At 42.2% G+C, this 27034-nt stretch overlaps 1 protein-coding gene across 4 annotated transcripts; it reads left to right on the top strand.

Annotated features, from left to right (window-relative positions):
- The first annotated feature begins 9657 nt into the window (after nt 1-9657).
- SFPQ (splicing factor proline and glutamine rich) lies at nt 9658-26863 on the top strand. Of its 4 annotated transcripts, none has more exons than XM_077931932.1 (12): nt 9658-10481; nt 12597-12785; nt 12911-13212; nt 13329-13424; nt 14926-15122; nt 15850-15934; nt 16120-16237; nt 16485-16533; nt 16616-16737; nt 24834-24881; nt 26241-26310; nt 26773-26863. In XM_077931932.1, exons 1-10 carry the CDS (start codon nt 9774-9776, stop codon nt 24855-24857), a joined length of 1890 nt encoding a protein of 629 aa, XP_077788058.1. In that variant the 5' UTR covers nt 9658-9773; the 3' UTR covers nt 24858-24881; nt 26241-26310; nt 26773-26863. The 4 variants fall into 4 exon arrangements, with proteins under 4 accessions (XP_077788058.1, XP_077788059.1, XP_077788056.1 ...); XM_077931933.1 differs by having other exon boundaries at nt 26411-26863; XM_077931930.1 differs by having other exon boundaries at nt 19434-24881.
- Nucleotides 26864-27034: the final 171 nt, after the last annotated feature.

Here is a 27034-nt window from a genome sequence, read left to right as displayed (position 1 = left end):
ACTAAACTGCATGACAGGCGTGGGGTGGTGAGGAGTTGCTGGGTGAAACATTAGACCCTTTGGAATTCAGCTTCCTTCTTTTGTCCCACCCATTGGTAGACACTTCCTGGACTTCGTCCATCTGGGGAGAGGGTGGGAAGAGGAGAGCAGCTGCTGATCTATTTCAAAATGAAGTTTTTTTGTGGGAGGATAATGTTCATTTTAACCCCCAATCTGAGACGGTGTGCATGTTAGAGGCATTTTGAAGCTAAATCCTGCACAGGTTAACTGCTGGCCCCTACCAGATTGGTGTGTTGTTTCACGAGTGTATTCCGCAATGTGCAATTGGCACAATAATAGTACTGTATGCTAGTGGCGGACATAATTCAGTGTTATGTTGTTCTGCCATACTTCTCTAATTTAGCCACAATCTAGCACAACAAAAGTTTGGGGTGGGGGAGGCCTGGAACATTTGTCATATGAAAAGTTCCAGGATTTCTGCAGGAAGCTACAGGACATGCACCTAATAGAAATTAAGCAGTATGTACAGCACATCCTGAAACATTTGCAAACGGTATAGTGGTACCTCGTGTTACATATGCTTCAGGTTATATATGCTTCAGGTTACAGACTCTGCTAACCCAGAAATAGTACCTCAGGTTAAGAACTTTGCTTCAGAATGAGAACAGAAATTGTGCTCCAGCAGCGCGGCGGCAGCGGAAGGCCCCATTAGCTAAAGTGGTGCTTCAGGTCAAGAACAGTTTCAGGTTAAGAACAGACCTCCGGAACAAATTAAGTTCTTATCCCAAGGTACCACTGTACTGTTATTTTCAAGGACTGAGTTGTGTCTCCTCCCCTGACAACTCTAAGGGTTCTTCCGCAGGTCTGGGCCTCAAGGGGATCTTCAGCACTTGTTCCGGGACACTTGTTCCCTGCCTTCTCCTTAAGGTCCTTGACCTATGGATGTCTGGTTCAACCTCTGAGGACTCCTTGTATGGCACCAGCTCAGAAACTGGGCATGACAACTGCTGGATTGGATGGAGTGGGGTTGTCTGGTGTGCTGCATGTGGTGATGCAGCAGAGAGGGATACAGTGGTGGACCCGGGATTTCAAATTTCAGTGGCACCCTGTGCAATGCTAAAACTCAGCACCCCCTCCTTGCCTCTTGCCTATTTTACATAATAGTTGTAGTGCCTGGAGGCTCTGCGCCCAGTGTGCACTCTCTTAAATCTGCCTCTGGGGGAGTCTTCCATAGACATAGCCAGGATTTATGTTGGGGGGAGGGCAGGACACCCCCACTTGTCATCATACTCTGGCTCTGCCTGGCAGATTCGGAATAAAACAGTTGTTTTGAATTATTTTACTTTGACCCCAAGTGTTCAGAAAAATCTTTATAACCTTTCTACAATTTATACTTTTGGTTAAGTATTTTATTTATTTACTTTATTTAGAGGAGGCAACAGCCCCCCTGGCTATGCCCATGGTGTCCTTACCCCTAGTTGATGGGCTGTGCTAGGATTTCCAGGAATGCATTTTGTTTTAATTGTCAGTCTGAGTTGTACCCATGAGTCCCTGCCAGACCTGTGTACCTGTAGCCTGTGAGGTTTAAGATCTGATAGAGGAGACTGCTGAACCACTCTTGCAAGTGTTGTGTTGTTGTTTTTTTGTAAGCCAATGGCGACATTTGGCCTGTTAAGTTCTCATAAGCATCTAAAAACGAGAAAGGTTGCCATAGGGATAGCTAAGTGATAGTGCTCTCAGGAAGGAGGAAGGCATTTTCCCCACCCCCTCAACTGGCTGGGTGCCAGGTCATACTAGAATGGAAAATACTAGGCCAAGCTGGGGGTGGCGGCGGCGTGCAGCTGTGTATGAAAGAGATGTGTGTGTAAATATGGCTGATGCTGGAAGCTCTAGAGAAAGAGACATGTCTGCTCTGACTTGGGGCTTCCATAGAACCCTAATAGAGAAGCAAGATCTGTTGGAGTCTTAATGCTATGAGCCCTCCCATCCATTGCTCAGGCTGTACAGTGGTACCTCGGGTTAAACGCTTCAGGTTACAGAGTCAGAAATAGTGCTAACCCAGAAATAGTGCTTCAGGTTAAGAACTTTGCTTCAGGATGAGAACAGAAATCATGTTTCGGCAGCGCGGCAGCAGGAGGAGGCCCCATTAGCTAAAGTGGTACTTCAGGTTAAGAACAGTTTCAGGTTAAGTATGGACCTCTGGAACGAATTACTGTAAGTACTTAACCCGAGGTACCACTGTATATATGAATAAATTAAACCATATATCCTAAATGCACCACACTCTCTAAATGCACCTTGGACCTTCATTCCAAGGTAACAGAACTCTGGGAAAGAACTGGAGCCCCTGGAGTCTCACTGCTCACAGATTGGGGTGCCATGTAACATACCCTCCAACATTTTGATGATGAAAACAGGGACGTCACATTCCATAATGATAATTTTACTATTTATACGTGTGGTGTAGTGGTTAAGAGTGGTAGTCTTGTAATCTGGGGAACCGGGTTTTTGTCTCCGCTCCTCCACATGCAGCTGCTGGGTGACCTTGGGCCAGTCACACTTCTTTGAAGTCTCTCAGCCCCACTCACCTCACAGAGTGTTTGTTGTGGGGGAGGAAGGGAAAGGAGAATGTTAGCTGCTTTGAGACTCCTTAAAGGGAGTGAAAGGCGGGATATAAAATCCAAACTCTTCTTCTTCTTCTTCTTCTTCACACATCTTACTGGGTTGCCCTAGCCACTCTGGGCAGTTTCCAATATTTATAAAAAGATAATAAAATATTAAGCACTAAAAGAACTTCCCTATACAGGATTGCCTTCAGACGGCTTGGGGATCAGATAACTCCATATCCTCCAACATTTCTCCAATTAAAATAGGGACATCCTAACGCGGGTGGCGCTGTGGGTAAAACCTCAGTACCTAGGACTTGCCGATCGTATGGTCAGCGGTTCGAATCCCCGCGGCGGGGTGAGCTCTCGTCGTTCGGTCCCAGCTCCTGCCCACCTAGCAGTTCGAAAGCACCCCTAAGCGCAAGTAGATAAATAGGTACCGCTTTATAGCGGAAAGGCAAACGGCGTTTCCATGTGCTGCGCTGGTGCTGCCAGAGCAGCTTCGTCACGCTGGCCACGTGACCCGGAAGTGTATTCGGACAGCGCTGGCTCCCGGCCTCTTAAGTGAGATGAGCATGCAACCCCAGAGTCTGTCACGACTGGCCCGTACGGGCAGGGGTACCTTTACCTTTAAGGAAAAGTGAGACATTCCGGGATCAAATCAGAAACTGGGATGGCTTCTCTAAATCAGGGACGTCTGTGGAAAATAGGGACACTTGCAGGGAATAATGTAACAATATTTTCTAGTTGTGTGTTCTCTACTTGCATCCCCAGACAGAACATGCATTGACTATGGTGGCTGTTATTCTGGTACAGTGGTACCTCGGGTTAAGTATTTAATTTGTTCTGGCGGTCTGTTCTTAATCTGAAACTGTTCTTAACCTGAAGCACCACTTTAGCTAATGGGGCCTCCCGCTGCTGTTGCGCCACTGCCGCGCGATTTCTGTTCTTATCCTGAAGCAAAGTTATTAACCCAATGTAATATTTCTGGGTTAGTGGAGTCTGTAACCTGAAGCGTATATAACCTGAAGCGTATGTAACCACTGAAGCGTACAGGTACCACTGTATAGCCAGAAGGTTGGTGGTTTGAGGCCACCCAGGATTTCTGCATTGCAGGGGGTTGGACTAGATGACCCTTGGGTCCCTTTCAACTCTACAATTCTATTATTGCTTTTCCCAAAGTGGTTTGGTGATTACTTCCAATTCTCTTTTGCCTTGCAAGGGACTACCTCAGAAATGTCACTGCAACAGCCTTCTGGAGAACATTTAAAATATTAACAATATTGACAATAAAGGTATTAATTATATATTATTGTTGTTGTTGTTGTTGTTGTTATTAACTGCAGCACAAACAACAGGTCACGGCAAACAAAAGAGCAGACAGACATCACCACTCTGGAGGGGCCCATAATCTCAAGGGCTGTTGGTTCACGACCTCAGCTTTAAAGTTATTCAAAGTATCGCTTTCACCCATATCAACCTTCCTGTACTTTAAGATTGACAACAGAGATCCTCCTGATGTTCCCACTTTCAAGAGCAGTCAGACTGGTGGGTTCAGGGGGGAGGGCATTTTCTACAGAAGCCCCATGTCTTTGCAAAATAGCTAAGCAGGTATTAGAAGTCACCCCAGAAGAAAACGCAACTTGAAAAAAGAGACAATGCACATATTTATGTAAACTAATAAATCATATATATATATATATATATATATATATATATATATATATATATCCCGTTGCCCAGTCCCTGCTCCTGCCAACCTAGCAGTTCAAAAGCACGTCATGTGCAAGTAGATAAATAGGGACCACTCCGGCGGGAAGGTAAACGGCGTTTCTGTGTGCTGCTCTGGTTCGCCAGAAGTGGCTTAGTCATGCTGGCCACATGACCCGAAAGCTGTCTGCGGACAAACGCCAGCTCCCTCGGCCTATAGAGCGAGATGAGCGCGCAACCCCAGAGTCGGTCACGACTGGACCTAATGGTCAGGGTTCCCTTCATATATATATATATATATATATATATATATATATGCAGGTTTTGGTGTCCTCGGGTGTCTTCCCGTGTAAAAGTTGGGGTGTCTAGGCGACGTTTCGACGAGGTCTCACTCGTCATCTTCAGGCTGGTGCTTTCGGCTTCTTGTTACTGGAACAGAGCAGGATCTCAGTGTTTGAGTTCCTATAAATACTGTTGAAGGTGTGGTGTATAGCCTCCAATGTTCTGGGCAGAGAGGAGGTTCCCAGGCTAGTGTGCCTATTCTTCTTTTGTTCCTTAATTACTTGAGGGATATCTTGAGTGATTTCTTGAGTGATATCCTGAATCCCACTTAGGTGGGTCATTAGGTGTGGATTAGTTGCTCAAGCCTTTGTGTCTTGAACTCTTGAACTTTGTGAAGAGTTTTTCTGAGAAGATGGCTGTACTGCATTTGGTTGTGCTCTGGCTTGGCTTCGTGTATAGGGGCGAGCTGTGGTTTTGTGGCCTGTGCCAGCCAGATCTGTGTAGGGGTTGCGGGGGGGTGCAGCATCCGGAGGTGCCACCATGGTTTGGCTACTGGATGGTGTCTGTAATTTATCTGTGGAGAGGGTCTGGGTTTGGGTCTGGTGTGGTTGATTGGTGATGGCGTTCTGTGTGCCTCTGGATCTGGTGTCAGATTTTGTGGGGAGGGCTAATTTCCAGATGTCTGGCAAGCGGGATGTGTCGTCACGCTTGTTCATGTTGTGAGGGTGTTTCTCTATCTCGATGGCTTCCATGATTATTCTCTTGTGGTGATGTTCCATGTTAAAGAGCAATTTGGAATCTGCAAAATTAATTTAACATGGAACATCACCACAAGAGAATAATCATGGAAGCCATCGAGATAGAGAAACACCCTCACAACATGAACAAGCGTGACGACACATCCCGCTTGCCAGACATCTGGAAATTAGCCCTCCCCACAAAATCTGACACCAGATCCAGAGGCACACAGAACGCCATCACCAATCAACCACACCAGACCCAAACCCAGACCCTCTCCACAGATAAATTACAGACACCATCCAGTAGCCAAACCATGGTGGCACCTCCGGATGCTGCACCCCCCCGCAACCCCTACACAGATCTGGCTGGCACAGGCCACAAAACCACAGCTCGCCCCTATACACGAAGCCAAGCCAGAGCACAACCAAATGCAGTACAGCCATCTTCTCAGAAAAACTCTTCACAAAGTTCAAGAGTTCAAGACACAAAGGCTTGAGCAACTAATCCACACCTAATGACCCACCTAAGTGGGATTCAGGATATCACTCAAGAAATCACTCAAGATATCCCTCAAGTAATTAAGGAACAAAAGAAGAATAGGCACACTAGCCTGGGAACCTCCTCTCTGCCCAGAACATTGGAGGCTATACACCACACCTTCAACAGTATTTATAGGAACTCAAACACTGAGATCCTGCTCTGTTCCAGTAACAAGAAGCCGAAAGCACCAGCCTGAAGATGACGAGTGAGACCTCGTCGAAACGTCGCCTAGACACCCCAACTTTTACACGGGAAGACACCCGAGGACACCAAAACCTGCATTCCTGTACCCGTGAAAATCTACGAAAGCAAATATATATATATATATATATATATATATATATATATATATATAACCACCCCAGAACTGGCCCTACTGGACATCTTCTGATATAATAATGCCCACTCACATTATAGAGAGCTTACAACCCACCTACTCTCAGCAGCCAGAAGCATCATAGCCAGACACTGGAGAGACCTGTCAGGAGTAAACATGGACCAATGCTATCTAGTAGTATGGGAAACAGCCTTACTAGAAAAGCTAAACAATAAACTGAAACTGACACAGGGACAAATAGAAGAAGACACCTTCACTGGTATGGTTTCCCTTTATCACATACATAGCCCAACAAGACAACAGTAATCCAGCAGCAGCATTCGAATCAATATGGCTAACTTGATCCAAAAATCCACCCCCTCACACACAAACAAATTTCACTACAGCCATGGGAACCCTCAAGGACTCTACGGGCTCTACCCCATAAGGGAAAGGGAGCAGTTTTTTCTTATAACACTCCTAAGGACATAAGGCTGGGAAGCAGCAAATGGGACATGGAGCCCTGCTGGGGAAAGGTGTGAGGGATCCCATTCCCCTTTGGATGTCTGATTTTAATAAACCCAGACAGGACTCAATAACTGAACTGTTACTGAGCTTATGAGTCTCTCTTCACTGCAATTTACAATTATTTATAAAAACTAAACTAAACCTTTTGAAAATACAAAAAGCAGCTAAGTCTAAGGGTTTCTTTTTTAAAATAATGCAAATACGCACCCAAAGCTGAGACCTTAAAAAAACTGTTGAAACAAAAATGTTGTTGATTTATGCTGGAAACTACAAACAGTTGGGTGCCTGTTGTATTTGTTCCATAAAAGAAGGGCAGTCACACTGGAAGCTCTGCTCTGACCTGCTGTGGATGTTGGCTTTCTGATATTTTTAGGGACTTCAAGGAAAGAAATATTCTCCTGCAAGACACAGTAACTAATGGGCATGTAAGGGGTAATATATAAAATATATAATAAACAAGCTCGTTAAAATGGTGTGAGTTAAAACAGCCATCAAAGCAGTGGATTCAAGTCAGGGAATCTAGAAAATTCTTGTCTAAACATGTATGTGTCTTCAAGAGCTGGCAGAATGCCTGTATTGATGGGGAGTCCCATAGTTCAGCAGGGAGAGCAGTCCACAACACGTGAAAAAGTCTGGCTGCTTGTTACCACAAATGCAGTTCCATAACAGGTGGAAATAAATCCCCACCAGCACTCATGATACTCACTTCTGGTATTGTGGCCATTGTCTTTAGGTTAGAGAGGAGAATAGCAGAGGGAAAGGAAGGGGGGCTGCATTGTATGTCAGTTTAATTCTGAATTGCCTTGTAATTCTTTACTACAATTCCTTTTTTTAAATGAAGGTTCAGTGACAAAAAGAATGACTCTGTCATTGAGTCTGCCAGTGAATAAATAGTAGACTTAATGGATGAGAGCAATCCCACTTTTATCCCTCTCAGCAGCATTTAATCTGACTATTATACATTGCATCAATAGTCTTAAAAAGAAACCAGGTTTCCAAAGTGGTATAATCCACGATGAATCTTCCAGAATTTACATTTATGAGGTAGGAACCACTGGCAAATAGGAACCACTCAGGATAATTTAAAAGTCCCCCCCCCCCTCTTCTTACTGTCTTCTGGCAGTTAGTAAAGTTTAATTATTGCAGGGTAAATAATAATGAAGAGTTGTCTTTAATACGTAAGGCCTGCTTCCTTTTGTATTGTAACAATGTTGTTTTGCAATACCTTGATTTTAATTTGCTGCAAGCTGCCCACTTTAATGTGTAAGTATTAGAAGGGCAGATGGGTCAATATTGAAATAAATAACTGTTGAAAGGAAACAAATAACTGTTGTAAGAAGCATTTACAAACTGTTTTCCCCGCCCCAGAATGGGGAATAGCTGACCATCGCCTCCTGCGGCTGTGCTCTGAGACACCTAGTGGTAGGAACATTTTTTGTCCTTGGCTTATGCAGCCTCACCTCTGAAAAGGACCGTCCATTTTGTTTAAGCGCGGCCATCACCATCAGACTCATTCTGCTGACTGCTAGGACCACTACAATGTCAAATTGGCAATCAAGCAGGGGGAAATGCCTCCTGCTTAAGGTCAAAATTCCCACTAGTACAGGGTCAGAACTCACAAATGTTTTGAGGATGCTTAGTAATTGGTAGCAACCAGTGTTTTTTTCTAGAAAAATAGGTTCTGGTACTCACCATGAAGTTGTTACAGTAAGTGACACAATTTTTAACAACAACAACAAAGAGGTGCTGGCACTGCGTACCATTGAGTACCCCCTTTTAAAACATCTCTGGTAGTGACCATGCTGGGGGTTTACTTTAGAGCAATGGGGCCTGGTAATTTCACAGCAGGCCTACAATACAAACTTTTGCATGGGTTTGTCAGTTTCCTTCCTTCCCAAAGGACTCTGTATATTATGATTTTGTGAAAGAGGCAAGCAACTGCAAATGAAATGGTTGACTTTATAAAATATGATAAATGCTAAAATTTGCTCTTTTACGGTTGTTCTAGTCTTTTTTGCTATTGTTGTTTAGTCGTTTAGTCATGTCCGACTCTTCGTGACCCCATGGACCAGAGCACGCCAGGCACTCCTGTCTTCTTTTTGCTATTAGCTCCCTTAATTTGAAGCATACAAATACTGTACGTTTTTCACCCAAATACAGAAGGGTTGTTGTGTAAGTTTGTTTCAAGCAAAAATGAGTCTTGTTGCATCCTAAATTGATTATGGCAGAAACTTTCCATCACATGCATGAGGTATTACCTTAAATTGTGCACGCATGGATTGGCATGCGGTGGGGAACTGCAAGCAGGAACAGCAGGGCAAGTGAAAAAGGACCATGGTAGCAGTTTGGTGCTGGACCCACTTTAGCTATACTGTATAGCAGTTTTAAGATTACTGTCATGACCACGTTAACACAGCATTTATGGGAATATAATGGTAACAGTTGCACAGCTATTTATTATAAGATGCACGTAATAATGAAACTGGGTTAAACCCATAGCGAACCACGTGGCACCCATAGCCTCCGGCTAGTCTGCAGCAAGGCTCTCTGGTATGCGCACAATCTGAACCTCTCTATTAGTTACATGTATTAGTAAGCCACGCCTTCTGCTGACCAAACGACCCAATCAAAGCAGAGAGAAGTTAACGGACGTTGCCCGCCTTCTATCTACGAACTCAAATGCCTATTGTATAATTTCCCTGTCAATCTTTCTTGTATTGCGCCTCACTATTGGTTTAGTGAGTTGCATAGAGGGAGAAGCGGATTTTCCCTCCGCCCTTTTTTCCTGAGAGGGAAACAACTTGACAAACTGATTGGTTAACGTCCCCATCAATCCGACCAGGGCGATTGTTTATTGGATTGGCCGTGGAGGGGAGAAAGAGAGGCGGAGTTTGCGCTTGTACTGCGAGGCTATATAAAGGTGGGACAAAGGCGGCGCGAGGCCGTTTTTACCTCAGCGCCTGCCGCCATTTTGATCTTGGTCGGACTCCGAGGAGGAGAAAAGAGTCGTGTCGCTGTACGGTACCACCCCAACCGCCACCATTTTTGCCATGTCGAGAGACCGTTTCCGTAGCCGTGGAGGCGGCTTCCATCGGCGCGGAGGCGGCGGAGGCCGAGGCGGCCTCCCGGGGAACCACGACTTCCGTTCGCCGCCGCCGGGCATGGCAGGCGGGATGGGCCAGTCCCGCGGGGGCCACCACCACATTGGCGGTGGTCTTGGAGGCCCCCCGAAGCCGGAGCCTGCCAAGCCACCCAGCTCGGCCTCCACTCCGCCTTCCTCCGCTGCCTCCGTCTCCGTTTCCTCCAGCCCAGCAGCCGCGTCGCCTTCCGTGGGGCCCACCCAGAACCAGGTCGGCCAAACGCCTCCGGTCTCTTCCTCCGCCCCCACTCCGAACTCGACCTCCGCTCCGGCTGCCTCCGCGGGGCTCCAGAGCGGCGGCCGAGGTGGGGATCAGCCGCCGTCTCAGCAGCAATCTGCGCCGCCCAGCCAAAGTCCAGTCCAGGGGGGACCTAAAAAGGGTCCTGGTCAGTCCTCCGGAGGCGGCGGAGGACAAAGTGGCTTAAAGGGCGGGCCGGGAGGCCCCCAACAAGGCGGAGGCCCCAAGGGCGGAGGGCCCGGACAGCACCGCGGCGGCGGCGAGAGGCGCGGAGGACAAGGCCAGCATCAACACCAGCACCAGCACCCTTCGCAGCACCAGCACTCGCAGCAGCAGCAGCAACAGCAGGGTGCCGGCGGGGAGAAAATGTCCGATGCGGAGGTGGGTAGATTTGTGGGCCCTTAACAAGCCCTGTCATGACAGGCATTCGGGACAAGATGGCGGCTCATACGGCTCGCTATTCTCTCCTCGCCCTGTGCGGCGTTCCTCGGCGCCATTTTGATTGCTTGAGGTGCGCATGTGCAAGAGGTGGTAGTGTTCGGAGAGGCTCCGCGCGTTTGCTTCGGGGGAGTGGGCGTGGCCATGAGTCGCTGAAAGGGGTGGAGTCGTCAGTGGTGGGATTGAATAGGTAATACTCCCTCAATTTAAATCTTGTGGTATCTTGGTTTTTTTAAAAAATATGCCCACCGTTATTCACATCTTGTCCCGAAGTTTACTCTGCCCCAAAATTCTTATTCCAGATTTTGCATTCTGTCGTAGCAACAGCAATGGGAAATCTTGCTCCTTAAAGGAGGTGCTTTAAAGCTGTTAACAATGAAAATAAAGTGACTGGAAGTAGTTTACGGATCTTAAGATGGGGGTGAGAGAGGACAGGCATTTAGCGCTACAATATACTTAACAAATGAAATGATTTGTTTTTTGAGATAGGCGAATACCCATTGTGCTTATTGCAGTTTGACAGGGGAAACATTTTTGAGTGGAGTGGGAAATCATTAACGTCCCAAAGGCTGTGTAGAAGTGTGATGGGTGTGTGAGTAAAGAGCAAAGGAGAGCTTGCATTATGGTTGCTGATTTGCTCTTACTAGTTCTTGAGAAATGTAGGCAGTTTAGCCCTACAGTGGTCTGGAATGCTTTTTGTTGAGAGGAGTTTTGCTCCAGATGAGGGGCTGGCTGTACTGAGGCTGCTGTAGAAAAGGCAGGAATTTGGCTTGTCATAGAAGTCAGTCTGTACTTGTGTGTAGATATTTATTCTAGCCATGTATTGGTGAACTCTGAAGAATGGTATTAACAGGATTGTTTCAGTAAATGACATTTGAATGGACTGGAGCTTAAGTGCCTGTTTCTGTTTTGGAGGCACTGTATTCACAGACTTGGGGATAGGGTGGGTTTGATGAGCTACAGTGGCCGTAAAGGGATAAAGCTAGTTTCCAAAGCAGGATTATACCACAGAATGCAGCATGGTATGACTGTGAAATGTAAGCATTGACTGTAGCACGCTATGCCACTGATAATTTATGTTCAGTGATAATTCTAGTGAGTGTACAGATTGTCTGTTTAGTAGGGATAGTGTTCAATAAGGAAATTAATGCTCTTTTTGACAAATACTTTTAGTCATGATTCTAATTTGGAAAAAGTTATTCGGTCTAGAGGAGCATATTTTGGTAAGAATTTGGTATGATGGGTGGAAAACTTTGAAGTACTTTGGAAATTACAATTGTCATAAAAAGACAACATTGTGGCAGGCATCAATTAGAATATTTCCTTTCCAAAAAAATGGACATACTGGAATAGGAGTTATTGAGTAACATGTACACTGATTGATTGTGAAGCCTAGTAGAATGGGAATGGAAAATGACTAACCAAGTGGCTATAAAGCTGCTTGGTAGGGGTTTTTTTTCCGCCGTAAGAGGAAAACTTGTTTATTAAAAAATTGCAACCATTGGTTATGTAAACAAGGTGATAGCTTGGGGTGGGGCAGAAGAGTAGAACTGATTACTACAGATCGGTGTGCTGGTCTGGAATTTTGACATGCATGTAGCAAGGCACTGGAAGTGTGCAGTTCTGTAAATGTACATAAGAAAGGGAAGGAGTTAAAAGTAACTTGATTGTCTTTTAGAGCAGACATGGGGAATCAGGAACACACATACCCTGATGTTACTGAACCCTGTACTTCCTATCAGCCCCACCTACTATGGCCAATATAGTCAGGGATGATTTTTTTATATGTAGTTATAGATATTTGCTATGTATGTTTTTTGATATTATTGATGTACAACGCAACTAAAACATTTGTTGAAAAGTGGTTTCTTAAGCCTTAAATGTAAGCAATAGGAGGTTATAGTTTAGCAAAATCTGGAGGGTGATACAGATTAGCTGCCGTTATTCTTGGGAGTAGGTTCATATTTAGCTTAATATTTGCAGAGTTACTGTTAATCTGCATAGTTAGCAGTTCCTGTAAGCTTAGTAAATAAAGTGTGTCATTAATTGTATTTTTAGGGCTTTAAAGCCAATTTGTCGCTTCTGAGACGGCCTGGAGAGAAGACCTACACACAGCGCTGTCGTCTCTTTGTTGGGAACTTGCCTGCTGATATAACGGAGGAGGAATTTAAGAGGTTATTTTCTAAATATGGTGAACCTGGTGAAGTCTTTATCAATAAAGGAAAAGGCTTTGGCTTTATTAAACTGGTGAGTGTCATTTCTATAAATTTTTCATATGTGTTATATGTAATATATTATTGCTTAACGTTCTGCATCGTTTGAAGGTTAAGAATTTAAAAGACGTAACATTTTTGTTGTTAATCTATTCACAGGAATCCCGAGCTCTGGCTGAAATTGCAAAGGCTGAACTTGATGATACTCCCATGAGAGGACGGCAGCTTCGTGTGCGTTTTGCCACCCATGCTGCTGCTCTTTCTGTGCGTAATCTCTCCCCATATGTATCCAATGAATTGCTGGAGGAAGCATTTTCTCAGTTTGGCCCAATCGAAAGAGCTATTGTGATTGTAGATGATCGTGGCAGATCAACAGGAAAGGGCATTGTTGAATTTGCATCTAAGCCAGCAGCTCGGAAAGCATTTGAACGTTGCTCTGAAGGTGTCTTTCTTTTGACAACGTGAGTAAATGTAATGATTGATTGGAATTTGTGTGGTTAATGGTAGTTTTTAATCCATTACATGCAACTTGAAATTTCCAGCAACTATTTAAAGTGTCTTTTGCTCTTACTTTTAGTACTCCAAGACCTGTTATTGTGGAGCCCCTTGAACAGTTGGATGATGAAGATGGTCTTCCAGAAAAGCTGGCTCAGAAAAATCCAATGTATCAAAAGTAAGCACATTTACCATTGATTTTACCATTGATTTTTTAAAAACTGGTTATTTGGGGGTCTGTCAGTCACGCCTTCTCAGTGATGTGTGTTTTCTGAACCTAAAAAGCCTTGAGAAATTTCCCATTAAGCTAAATGGATTGAGATCTGATTTGACATATTCATTTGATTGTTAATTTTGCTTACTAAATGCACATCATATTACATGATGTATCTGAAAAGTTTTGTTAATAGCTGAAAGTAGTTGAATTGACATATATTGGCCGAAATTCAGTAAAATGCAATTAGTGTGATGCTGAAATTAAAACTTTATGTGGGATTACTCTAAGACATGGGAATTCAATAGCATACTTTACTCCAGCATTGGGAAATTCTGAGGCTCCGTGGGCCAAGTCCTTGTCACAATCAATCCTGCACACCAAATTTGACAGGTTTGTTGGATTTCAGACCTGTCAATCACATGATGTCACACATGATTGACAGGCGGTTTGTCTTAGCCACCCGTCAAAGCCTCTTTCTTACCACCTAGCCAGTGCTGCAGGAGGAGCGAGCAGCAGCAGCTGAAGGGGGAATGAAGACAATACAAAGTTTGGTTTTTTTTTGTTGTTTCTTCAATTCCCTCCTGTGGGAAGCACAAGAAAGAAGCCTGCAGTTTACATACAGTGGTGCCTCGCAAGACGAAATTAATCCGTTCCGCGAGTCTCTTCGTCTTGCGGTTTTTTCGTCTTGCGAAGCATGGCTATTAGCGGCTTTAAGAAAAAGGAAACAAACTCGCAAGACGAAGCAAGCCCATAGGGAAATTCATCTTGCGGAATGACTCAAAAAACGGAAAACCATTTCGTCTTGTGAGGCATTCGTCTTGCGGGGCACCACTGTACTTGCTTTGGCTGTCTGTGCAGATATATAGCCCATGCTGGTTAGCTGATGAGCAGGAGCCCTGGCTGGCGAAATACTTAAGCAGTGCAGTCAGTATGCTGAAGGGCACCCCAAGGTTTGCAGAAGTTTAAAAAATCGGTTGCAAGCCCCAGCATCCTAATGAGAACAGAACTCAGTAACTACAGGATATTGGATTTATTAGAAAAGGAAACAGAAATTAGTGTGGCCTTGTTCGGAGACAAGGAAAACATCCAACATGTTACTTTAGATTTCACTTATCTATTTCAGTGGCTTATTAGACATGTTTTTGTCTTTTATTTTATGAAACAGCACCTTTATAAAAGTGAATAATTCTCTGCAGTACTTTTCCCATCCGATATTTCTGTTCATTTGTCCTAATCAGAAGAGTAACTCCCTGCAGTTTCTTTAGCTGGTCCTTTTTTCTATCATATATTAATGGTTCTCAGTAACTATAGTGATACCAATCTAAAAATTCCTTTATGTCCTAATTCTAAGTTTCCATATGGATTTTCACTAGTCCTGAATTTCTCATTTCTTCTTGCTGCTGACCATTTTGGCAAATCAGCTCTACTGTCATTATTAACTGGATTTTCAATTGGTATCTAGGGAGAGAGAGACTCCTCCACGGTTTGCACAGCCTGGAAGTTTTGAATATGAATACTCTCAGCGATGGAAGTCTTTGGATGAAATGGAGAAACAACAGAGAGATCAGGTGGAGAAAAACATGAAAGATGCCAAGGACAAACTGGAAAGTGAAATGGAAGATGCATACCATGAGCATCAGGCAAATCTTTTGCGCCAAGGTATTGTGCCAGTCATTTATTGATTTTCCACATCTCCTCCCTAGACTCAGAGCGCTTGCAAAACTTGCCTGAAGAGCATTATCAGCGGAACTGAGGCCTTCTGAAGCTATGTGAGCTTTTCTGGGAAGAAGCATCTTCACCTATTGGTAAAAGGGTTCTGCAGAACCTTCTGGGTCCACTATTCCTACAGAGGCTAAATAAGCTCTGGTTCCTGCATTGCCGGGGTTGTGCTAGACTACTATTGGGGGATACCTTCCAACTCTATAGTGCTAGGATTCTGTGACCTACTATTGTATTCAAATATGTTATGCAGCGCAAAGTACATGATATCTTGCTGCAAGAGCTAACTGTAGAAATCTTTAAAGTACCTAAATCCCATTTACAAATGGAAGTGTAATGGTTGGAATGCTTCTTGGAGAGGCACTGCAAGATGTGAATGTTGTCCACTTCAGACCACTGGCTGGAAGTAGTTAGGTCAGTGCCAATGCAATGTTTGCCCCATATAGGTATATATACCATCATAAATTTGAGGAGAACAATGTGAGTTTAAGCAGGGGAACTAGACAGCTGGTTGTATTATGTAGGGGATAAAAATTTTACTGCTAAAACTTACTTTAGCTTAACTTCACAGATGACTGCTTTTTAAAAAATTCTGATTCTGTCTTGGAATGAGCAAGATGCTTATTATGTATGGTGAATTGGTGATAATGTTAAATCAAATTTTCAGATCTCATGAGGCGACAAGAAGAACTGAGGCGTATGGAAGAACTTCACAATCAAGAGATGCAAAAACGCAAAGAAATCCAGCTGAGGTAAAAATACTTTTTTGTTTCATGTCTTGGAGTGCTGTTTATCATGTTTGTTTCTTTAATTGTGTTCAGATTATCATTGATGTTGGCTCTTTCAACAAAGTTTGACAGTTTCATGATACTTAATAAGTACAGAGATGCAGAATTTAGTGATATTCTGTAATCTAATGGATAATCTGAATTTTCAGACAGGAAGAAGAGCGCCGTAGGCGGGAGGAAGAGATGATGATCCGCCAACGTGAGATGGAAGAACAAATGAGAAGACAGAGAGAAGAAAGTTATAGTAGAATGGGTTACATGGACCCTGTAAGTTAGGGCTATGAGAATCTCAGTAATTGGTTGCCCAAGTGCTTGCACCTCATGTTTTGATCCCTAGGAGTTCAAAATACATTCTTGATTCTGTACTTGGAATCCTAAATTATTCCTCCAGTTTTGCTGTCTATTTCAGCAATCTCATGAGACATAGTGCTATCTTACTCTGATTTGTGTACCAAGAATGCAAAGCATGAAGTGTTTTACTCTTTCCTAAAACTCTGTATTTTGCTTTTTGTAGAGGGAGAGGGACATGAGAATGGGAGGTACCAGCACAATGAACATGGGAGGTAAATAATTTTTCAGTTAAACCTTTCACACAAGAATGATTGTAAACTATCCTGCATATAACCACCTGGATTTCTTTTATAGATCCTTATGGTACAGCTGCTCAGAAATTCCCACCTTTAGGAGGTGGTACTGGCCTTGGCTATGAAACCAGTCCTGGAGTTGGACAAGCATCTATGAGTGGCTCCATGATGGGAAGCGATATGGTAATGTATTCTGTGGCAGCTTGACTTCAATTCCAAACAAATACCGTAGATGTGAAGCACCTCTTACCTGTTTTGATTCTAGGTGATCTGCATTTTGAGTTAGGCTTCCTTTTTCCAGAAGTGTGAATAGTGCAAAGCAAGGGGCTTGTTGGGCAATGAAAACTGAGCCATGTCTTTGCTTGGTATGGTGGGAGGTCTACTTGGACACTCCTGCTTCAGGTATTGCTCTTACAGTAGCTGGTTGGGTTTGGAGTTCTTTGGTTAAGCTTGGAAGGAATTCATCAAGTCATGTCTTTGGAAAAAAAGTTCTTGTTGTTAGCTTAATGAGCAGAAGTGGTCTGTCACTTTCTGAACTTGAGTTAACTGTGGGACATAAAAGTGATAGTGAAATACTTGTAAAATAGATGGAGGCACACTCTTCCAAGCCTAATTATAATCACTGCACCCTGTGAAACCCATACTTTTTACTACTTAATGCAGCTGATTAGTCACAGGTAGATAGTAGTGAGCAGTCAAATACAAACAGTATACCGTATTGTATTTGTTGGCTTCTGCCATAGCATGTGAACAAAGCAGTTCTTGCTCGGGGTAGGCAGGTTCTCATTGTACGGTACTTCTTGATTAAGTCGCTTGTTGATGCTTAAAGGACAATATATAATTTGGTCACGGTGTTTAGATACTGCTTAAATTACCTTACTTAAGAGCCCCGTTAGATGAGATCAAAGGTTTGTGGCCAATCAGATGCATCTGGATGACCACAAGGAAGGCATGAAGGCAGTAGCGCTCTTTGAATTTGCTGCTCCCTAGCTAACTGGCATGTAGATGCATAGTGCCTCTGAATTTGGAGGCTCTGTATAGCCATGGTGGACTAGTAGATATATTGATAGACTTTTCCTCCATACATTATGCCTGTACTAGTACAGTAGGCCTTGTAAAAATATGCAGTCACACTATATGTGTGGTATGGTCTCTGGGCCTGCTTTGAATAACGTAATGGCATGGCAGCAGTGCTCATAACTGGTAAAAAATATATTCTGTAATCCAAGTGTAGTCAGTGCTGGTGTAGTGTACACATACACCTTAAGGGTATGCTATAAACCAGGATATAAAATTCATGGCCAAGTGTGGGGACAAGATGAATGTGTGCATTACAGCTTTTTGCTCACTAAGATAAAGTACTAGTACCTTGTGTGCCACTTTTTTGTGGAAACAAAATCCCCCCCCCCCCCCGGAAAACTAGTTCTTAAGATGGTGTCCTAGGAACTAAGTGACCTTGCAGTTTAAAGGATTAGTTTTAGGCTTCTATTGAAATCGTATAAACAGTGCATATGAAATACTCAAAAGTCTTGGAACTGGTGGTAGAATGCTTGAAGTTCCAGTGGGCAGTGCTTTGCATGTAGCAATGTGCTGCCTTACTTGCTAATAACCTTTAAAAGTAGACTTCCCTCAAAGGATACACTCATTCTTGGCCTTCGGGTATTTTAAAATAACCATGAGGAAATTTTACCAAGGTTGCTTGTTTGCACACTAGGAATTCCAGACTCTTGGTGATTCCAAGATTGGATACCTATGCAAATCAGTGAAGGGCTCATGCATGTGATTTGTCATTAGTGATTTTTGTGGTTGGAGCGTTCTAGGTTTTTGGTTTGTGGGATTACCGGGGAGAAAACTGGCTGTGTATATGAGCCTTTCACAAAATAAATCTGCATGTGTATCTGGTTAAAGGGATTCATACAGTTAGTTTTCAAAGGAGCCATGCTGAATGAATTGGCTTCTAGAAAGGCTTTTTTGTATGAAAGTAGTTCTAGGTTTAACGTCACAGGACTAAACATGAAATATTTGATCCATTTCACTCTACTTGGTGCCTAATAGCTCAATAAAAGAAAATAACAGCAGATAATTGGAAAGTTAACTGTTCTGCTTTATCACTGTCTGAACTTTTGTGAATCCATGGGAAACCAATTGAAAGCGTTCAGTAACTGCAGAGTCATAGTGGACTTCTTGCTAAACCTCATGAGGTTAGGGACCTCCATGGGGCTGTTTAGAGCAGTCAAACTACTTAAAAAGCAAAAGGCTGTGCAAACAGTTCATATTACTTTGTCTTGGTTAGGTAAATCTATCATTAGGCTCATGTTATTCCTTGTTCTTCATTGGTGTCTTAACAACTTTTGCTCTCAGATTTCTGCATTTTCAGTAAGCAGACTAGTGTTGAGTCATGACAAAAAGAATGGTCTCATACTCTTAAACTGGTGAGTAGTCATCTGCTTTACATAAGATGACTCCTTTTGGGAGCTGAACCTGGCCTATGGCTAGGCTTACTTGGGCCTTGTTGACTGACAACTTTGTGCTGCGGTACAGATGAGCAAAGTAATTGTGGCAGACTCCCAGAACGCTCTTTTTGAGACAATTCTTAGATCAAGCCTATACTAATGATTACATTTTTAGCACTTCAGGGAGATCTTTTTGCTGAAGCAGGCATTTGAGAATGGATCAAGTTGGGAACATACCTCAAGGCATGTATTAAATTAAACTAATTATTAAATTACCCTTTTTTCCTTTCTATGTTCCCGGTACCCTGTGGATCGGCTCAATGGTGATTGTATCGACGAACGTTGACTACGGAACCTTCTAAAATATATACTTAAAACACATGGACATCAACTACATATAATGAACTCTTTAATATGTTCTAATAGCGCCCAGAGCGATTTGGGCAGGGAGGTGCGGGGCCTGTAGGTGGCCAGGGCCCTAGAGGAATGGGGCCTGGAACTCCAGCAGCTTATGGGAGAGGGAGAGAAGAATATGAAGGCCCAAACAAAAAACCCCGATTTTAGATGTGACTTGTAGATTTTCATTCCAGTTTGTTTCGTTTGTCTTGTTTAGACACTACTTTTTTTTTTTAATTCTTGCATTTTAGTAAGAAAGCTATGTTTTTATGGATGTTAGAAACTTAATGACCTAGAATTTGTAAGTGGTCTGGGCAACAAAAATATAATTATGTAATGCAGTGTTCAAAACCTAGCTTTTTTGATGTATAACGTCCCTACCTTGATGGCAGTGTACGGTGTGCCATTTGAATTCCCAAGTGTAAACTTTTTTTACTGTGCTAAAATAAATAGATTAAATGTAGCAATGGTTTTTATATCGTAAACGTTATCCTTCTTGGATCCAAGTATACAGAGCAAAGACGCTGCACCTTCCATTGTGCATACATTGTTTGAAATCTAATTTGGTGTCTGGCACAACATGACCTGGGTGCTGCTTTGCCGTAAAATGTCTTAATTGAGCTACTGACCTATCAATATGCAATGAGACCTAATTAGATGAGTATGAAGACACCTCTACGCTCGTTCTACCAAAGTTGCAATGCAGTTAGTGTTAAGGGGCTTAAAGGCTTTAATTGCCCTGCAGTTAAGGAAGCACAGGCAATCTGATGCAGATACACAAAACTTAGACTTTAGTCTTGAGTAAGATGGTCGGAGAAGGGAAATGTGTTGGCAGACATTTGGTAGTATTTGCTGCTGAGCATCTTAAAAGCATCTCCCGTTTCAGGTTTCATAACATGGCTTGTATTGAACTTCTATCTGAACTTCTTTTAAAGGATTGTTCAGTGAGACATGCCCCCAACATGTTCAGTGTTATAAGACCTGGCTGCCCTATTTTACTGTTAATGTTTAATCAGAATGCTTAGAAAACATTCAGGATGGGAGGGTACTTGTATTTTATAACTCTTCTCGTTTGTGAACTGGAGTACAGAAATGAAAGTATCCTTTGTCACTTTGGGCTTAATAATGCATAGTATCCTGCACTGTAGTAAATTGCCAGACAAACCTGATGCTTGAGGTTCTAAATATTAAAATTTGGAAGTTTTGAACCTCAGGCCACACTACACATTTGGTGCTAAATCTAGTAGGGTGGTTGAATCTTTCATCCTTAACTTACTAAAAGACATGAATGAATTCAAGGTGTCCTGGACTCCATACCCTGATGGCACCTAAAATGCTGGGAGCAGTGTTTCCCAGTTCAAAAAATACTGTGGTTGATGAAATGAAGATCAACCTGCTTGGTTGGACCATTCTCTGCATTTTATTCTGGATGTCTATTCAACAATTGACTATTACAGCTTTTAATCCTTCAAATGTGTTACTCTGTTTTGGCAATAACGGGCTATCTGTAATGTGTTTGCAACAGGAGCAGATAAACCTTGGTGCCATCAATTATTACATCTTGATCATACAAACTATTAGCACAAAGCTCTGTGCTATGCAACATTTTAAATGCAAGAATGCTGGGAAATGGTGGTTAAGGCTGCTGGATGATTGTTTAGTGTTTCAGTTGGATTGAGCTACATTTCCACAACCTTTCAGGAAGTTAGATCCAAAACCAGCTGCTATAGGAACAGTAGGGAAATGTTTAACTTGCAGTTCTTGAGCTGGATACCTGTGTAGATAAACCCTTGTATACAGGTCAGTGAAACGTAAAAGTTCAGCTTCATTGTCATTTGATATTAGGGGCTCAGTCACCTGCAGGTCATTTTCTGAAAGGGTGTTCATGTGACACCCACTGGAAGAAACTCAGATTGACAGTGGTGGGGTCTCTGGACGTGGACACTAATTTTCAGTTTATTTTTCAGATTACATGCCATTTTTCCTTAGGATGCTGGCACATACCCTAAACCATGCTCTTTTCTAGTACTGTAATCTTGAAGAGTGAAGGAGGCTGATGGTCCCATTACCTTCCTAAGGTTCATTTCTTGTTTCATTCTGTCTAAATCTAGGCTGATGTTAAATCTGGACAGATATAGTGAGCTGCAGTTTATTCTTTTACCTTACCTGGCAAGTCTTGACAACTGCACATTTAAATACCTGTATAGTAGTTTGACTTCAAAGCATATTAAGCAGGACCCCAAGTACCAGCAAATTAATTGATCCTGAGTTCTCATTGAATTGGGTGTTCTATTTAGTTTTTATCTTTTTAAAAATGTGTTTTAAACACTTCTTTGGGCTTACATGCAGGTCCTTTTTGAGCAGAAGAGTGACTATTACACTTCTGCATGCCCACTATGCTTTCAGTCAACAAAAGGGCCTCCGTACAAATTCCTCTATCTTCCCATGTTCTTATACCCCTAGCATGCTATAACCACATCCTTGCCAGTTATAATGAAAAACTGAATTTATGTTTCTGTGCGTATTTTGTGGTATCTGCTTTTTTTAAAACAACCTCTTGGCATCTCCTGGGCAAGCACTTGTGGCAGCATGCTTTTTTCTGGAGTTTGAGACTGCAATATGACACTGTTTAAAAAGTAGTGGCCTGCTACATAACAGCACTTAGTCAGCATTTTCGCAGTGCATAACTGTGAGGAACGTAGTACCACAAGTGGACATTAGGACCTGGAAGTAGTATTCCTGCTTGCTCCGAGATTCTCTTTGTCGCCTGCATACAGGTAGGTAAAAAGCACTATAATCTAACTTGGTGACTTTCTGTGTAATCTTGCTGTGGGGGTACTCTGGCATCACACTTCTGACCATGGGATTTCAGTGCAGCACTACTCATACTGTATGATGCTTAGATTTGAGGCCTAACCTGCAATCAGCATTAGGCAAGCTAACCGTGATGCTGAGATGTGTGCCTCAGACCCGTGATTCCTTCGTGCATATGACTTTTTTTCCATCTTTACTGTGTACCAAAAAGATTCTTAGAGATCAATGGGGATGGGAAAGGGAGTACAACTTGTAAATATCTACTCAAGGTCCTGTTTGTTGCTCATAGGAATAAGTACTCTTAATACATTTTACACTTTCATGGCAAAATCCACATTTCAGCCCTTTATTGACTAGAAAGCTATATATTCATATGTAACTTGCCCTGGTTGCTGGTTGGGGAGTGGTGTTTTGTAACTTTAGTGGTTAGTTATGTAATGTGTTTGGGTGGCTGTGGAATAATGGCTGTGGAATTTGTTCAAATGATACACTGAAAAACCGAGAACTCCCACTTCTCATGTTCCATATACATCTTACCAAAAAGGTGTAGCTTCTTCTGTTTCATTGATGGTGAAAATACATCATGGGGTTACATACCTAACATGTATTACCCTCCAGGTTTGTTGGCTTTGTTTGCTAGGTAGTTCAATATTCTGTATCTTTAAAAAAGTGTTTCCATCTGATCTGGCACAAGAATTAGAAATATTTTACTTTGGGCTGAACTGTGCTTCTGTCAAACGTAGGTACTGTATTTCAAGGACTTTAATAATTGAGCAGGATTCATTAATGAATCTTGCATATAGCAGCAGCAGTCTCAGACTGGATAAACATGTCTTCTGTACTTTTAACAGTTTGCCACCGAAAAGTGTGTGTGAAATACTGGTATGAGCAGCATATGCATTGTGCAACTAATTCCGCCCAAGCTTAAGCTAGATATCCAAAGTCTAGTGATAATAGTTCTACTAGGAATGCAATAAAACAACTGCAATAGTTGGATTGCAAATATGTACCAGCCACAGTACTCTGTTTTGACCAGTATGCCCAGGGTTTACTTGGTGTGGGATGATAACCAGTAAGTGTGGATCTCTGCATAATTGGGTTTAATAGATATTTCTCACTTAGACCAGATGAATTGGAATAAGGCTGTGGGGTACATACTTAAATGCAGTGACAAACAGAAATACAGTACATATCCTAGGCAGTAACTCGTCTGCTGAAAATACCACTTTGTCAGAGTGGCATGATAAATAACAAAGTGCTTGCATTGTATTCCATTTTTAAACTCTTCATTCTGGTCTTTGAATACTTTTGATTTCTTACAAAACTGACTTAAGAGCTCAGAAGTGTGGTGCCAGAATACATTATGCGTAATCTGCTAGGCGGTTCCGATTACTGGTGCTGTCAGGAGAGAAGCACTTCATAACCTTGTGGGGGAGGGAGGCTTTACTATACTGAGTGTGCAAAGCTTTTATTGGCTGCAGTCCCTCCCTGATAGCTCAACAGATGTTTGAGGATAGTTCGGCATTCAAACAATATCTGCTAATGATCTCCAGCTAATCAGGAAGGCCTATAGTCACTCATTCTAAATGGAGCCCAATATGAAGAGATTGTGCTTTTTTAGGTTTGTTTGGACCATTGGTTGTTTTCCACCATCACAGCTAGCAAGGTTGGAATCAACAGGTCAGTTGCAGATCTGCCTTTATGACACTCACTGGGGTTAAGCAAATGCTGTGAGGGTGGTGGGATTGGGAGGGGGAGGAGAAAAGGGAGACCTTTCCCACTCTGGATTGTTGCATTAGCATGTGCCTATGAAAACCCATGGTGGTGTATATAAATTCCCCTCAGACAAAACTTGCATTTAATCCCTGTACAATGTGAGATGTGGGAACGGATGACAGAAATAGCTAGTGATTCAAAAGAACATAAATTTGTGTTGCTCTATCCTAAAATGTGTGTTCCTTCCATTTTGCAAAAGTACTAAGCTAAGATGTGGACTTGAGGAAACTGGCACATTGGCTGGCTGGCAGTGTCTCTTACCTCTTAAAGGGCTGTTTTAAGAGTTAGTTACAGGTGGAAAGGTTGTCTTTTCACTTACTATATGCCCTTAATGAGACTGAAAAGGGACTTGGGGGGAATAGAGGGACAACTGCAGAAAAAAAGCTAGAAAGATTGATAAACAAATTCCAATTTCTGTTGTGAGATTTCAGGAGACATTTAGACTGGCCTTCCTTTAGTTCAAAGGACTATTTGCTTCGGGGTTGGGGGTGTATGGCAACAATTCAGAAAAGCAACCACATAGTTGAATGCAATGGCTTTGCATCTGCACGTAAGGGGTAACGTACCTCTGGCTGCATATCCTTATGCTTAGGTTGGCAGTTGGGATTTAATTTATTCAGACTAGTTGTGTTTGTTCACTATAATGTGTTTCAATATTTGAAATAAAGCATTCAGCTTCTACTTGTGCCCCATGCTACTTCCCAACAACTGAATATTGATAGAATTTGTAATTTCCCCTCAATTTACTATTCCATACATTTTATGTTTAAACTTAAAACTTTGTTTTCAGAAACTCTGCAGTCTGTATTCCCTTAGTAACTTCCGTTCTTATCCTTATAGGTGAAGGCAATACCAGCTGGGTGAAACCAGAGTGCTTCTGCGTATGAGGTAAGACTCTCAAATGAATGCATTTTCCTGTGACCAGGTGCTAAACACTTGGGGATAGGGGCTGTTGATTGCTGAGATCAGACTTGAATGTTAACAATGATTAAGGGTTATTTGAGAGCATCTCCATCATCTGTCTACCCTTAAAATGGAGGAATCCGCCTATGCAGTCCTGCACCTTTCACACACCTGCACCATGGGCTGCAGGATCCTGCCACTTAGCTGATTTCCACTGTGTGTTGTGGAGGTTTGACCTTTCCTTTTGGTATAAGCAAATGGATGGGGTTACAGAAAGAAAAGGTGTTTCTGCCTGCTTTTGCTTTGACTGCCCACTGCTGGTATGTAGCCCCCAACCATTTCCTCTGAGGAAAAATGCAGCCCTTTATTTGAAGGGTGTCTACCCAATATACCTTATGTAATCTTTATCCTTCCTGTTGCGCTATCTTGTTTCTTCCCTCTGACTTTGTCATTGGCTAGCAACACTAGAGGTAGCAGCCGAAGAGGTAGCAAGTTTCTGTCTATTGTTTGGTGCAATTTATGTACTATGTACTTGGTGGTGTATGGTACAGAATACTAGCTCTGGGTTTTTTTTCTTCACTTGATAAGGGCAAGCCTATTTTCTTAAACCGATCAACTATGGTTTCAAATTAACAAATGTACAGTGATGTCTGTGGTGTTTATTCAGAAGTAAGCCTTATTGTGCTAAGTGAGACTTTCAAACTTAATAAATGATTTGCTATCTATCAGAAATTTTGTAGCATTAAATACGGAGTGGAAAAGTGGCTTTTACTTGTGCATTTGGAAATGGCTACTTAGTTGGCATTTTATGTTTGTAAGTCCCCAAATCAAGACTCAAGTTGACCGTGATTTTAGAATTATTATCATGTATCACTTAAGAAATATCCTGTAAGGGAGTCTCCTGTGTTATATTGGTTCAGGGAGGTAAGCAAGAAATTCTAATAGTTAGCTGTGGCAAAAAACCCCCTAAACTATATACTAGCAAAGATCAGGAAATTCTCGCTTGATGCTAATAAAGTTACCTAAGGTTTGGCCATTCTTTAATGGTATACTTGAATAAGTGGTAGATCTTTATTCTGTGACTTCCTTTGATTACATTAATTGTCCAATATTGAATGTTAATACTACAATGAATTGATAACTAAAATTCATTGAATTGGAAGCATTTTCTTTCGAGTTAGAAGTGAAAAGAGCCGCGAGTCCCTTGCCTAAAGAAGTGAAGTTTATCCCACTGTTAGCCAGTACCAAATTACCCTTAATGTACCTTCAGTGAAAAGCTTTGAAATAATGCCTATTTGGATTTTTTCTTAGTCATGTAGTAATTCAAACTTTACTTTTTTACAGTAAGCATTAGCCAGTAGGTCCCAGCACGATTGAATGAAGGAGAATGGAAAACCATAACTATACTATAGAGGTATGTAGTAGAAGAGATGCAGCTAAACTTTAGGACATTTTTACTGTAATAATTTGTTTTTGTAAGCAGCCATTTTCTAAATGCATACTTGGCATTACAGGACAAATGTGTTAGAAGGAAGAAAATTTCTTATGTGTAAGTTAATACTAATTCAAAACTATGCATGTGAAAGTGCTGATAAGCATACAAACGATGCTACTCAAGTAGAAACATCCTTCTGAACAGTACTGCAGTCCTGTTACTCTGGAGGGGAAAATAGAGAGGTTCAGAATCTGGTAATGTAGCTAAAATGTATGTTTCTCTTAATATACTTGCTGTGTTAATTTGTATCTGATATGCCAGGTTCTGATTTAATATTAATAATAGCATCACTGATGTTTAGCTGTTAAAACTTTGCTCTTGTTTTAGCGGTTGAATGCATACTGTTTCCCTAGTTCTAAGATTCTAACTTTTATTCCGCAGGAGAAAGAAGCTGTTCCTGCATTTCGAAGGAAAGCGCACAGGGCTTCGGTTGCAGTCTCTTAAATTTTCAATAAATTATTCAAACTTTGAAGTGTGATTACTCTCTTTTATAAAAAGTTCATGCAGTGCTCTAATATAATTTGAACTCCTTGAAAATAACAGATGTGGAAAAAAATTGATTCTTACTCTTGTTTATCAAGGTTTAGAAGTGCTAAACCTATGTACTTTAAGTGAAAATCTGCTTCTAGAAGGCTGAGTAGGA

The sequence above is a fragment of the Podarcis muralis genome, chromosome 7 (genome assembly GCF_964188315.1).
Source record: "Podarcis muralis chromosome 7, rPodMur119.hap1.1, whole genome shotgun sequence".
Lineage (NCBI taxonomy): Eukaryota > Metazoa > Chordata > Lepidosauria > Squamata > Lacertidae > Podarcis > Podarcis muralis.
The sequence above is the reverse complement of the archived record's forward strand: the minus strand, read 5'-3'. Positions and strand labels throughout refer to the sequence as shown.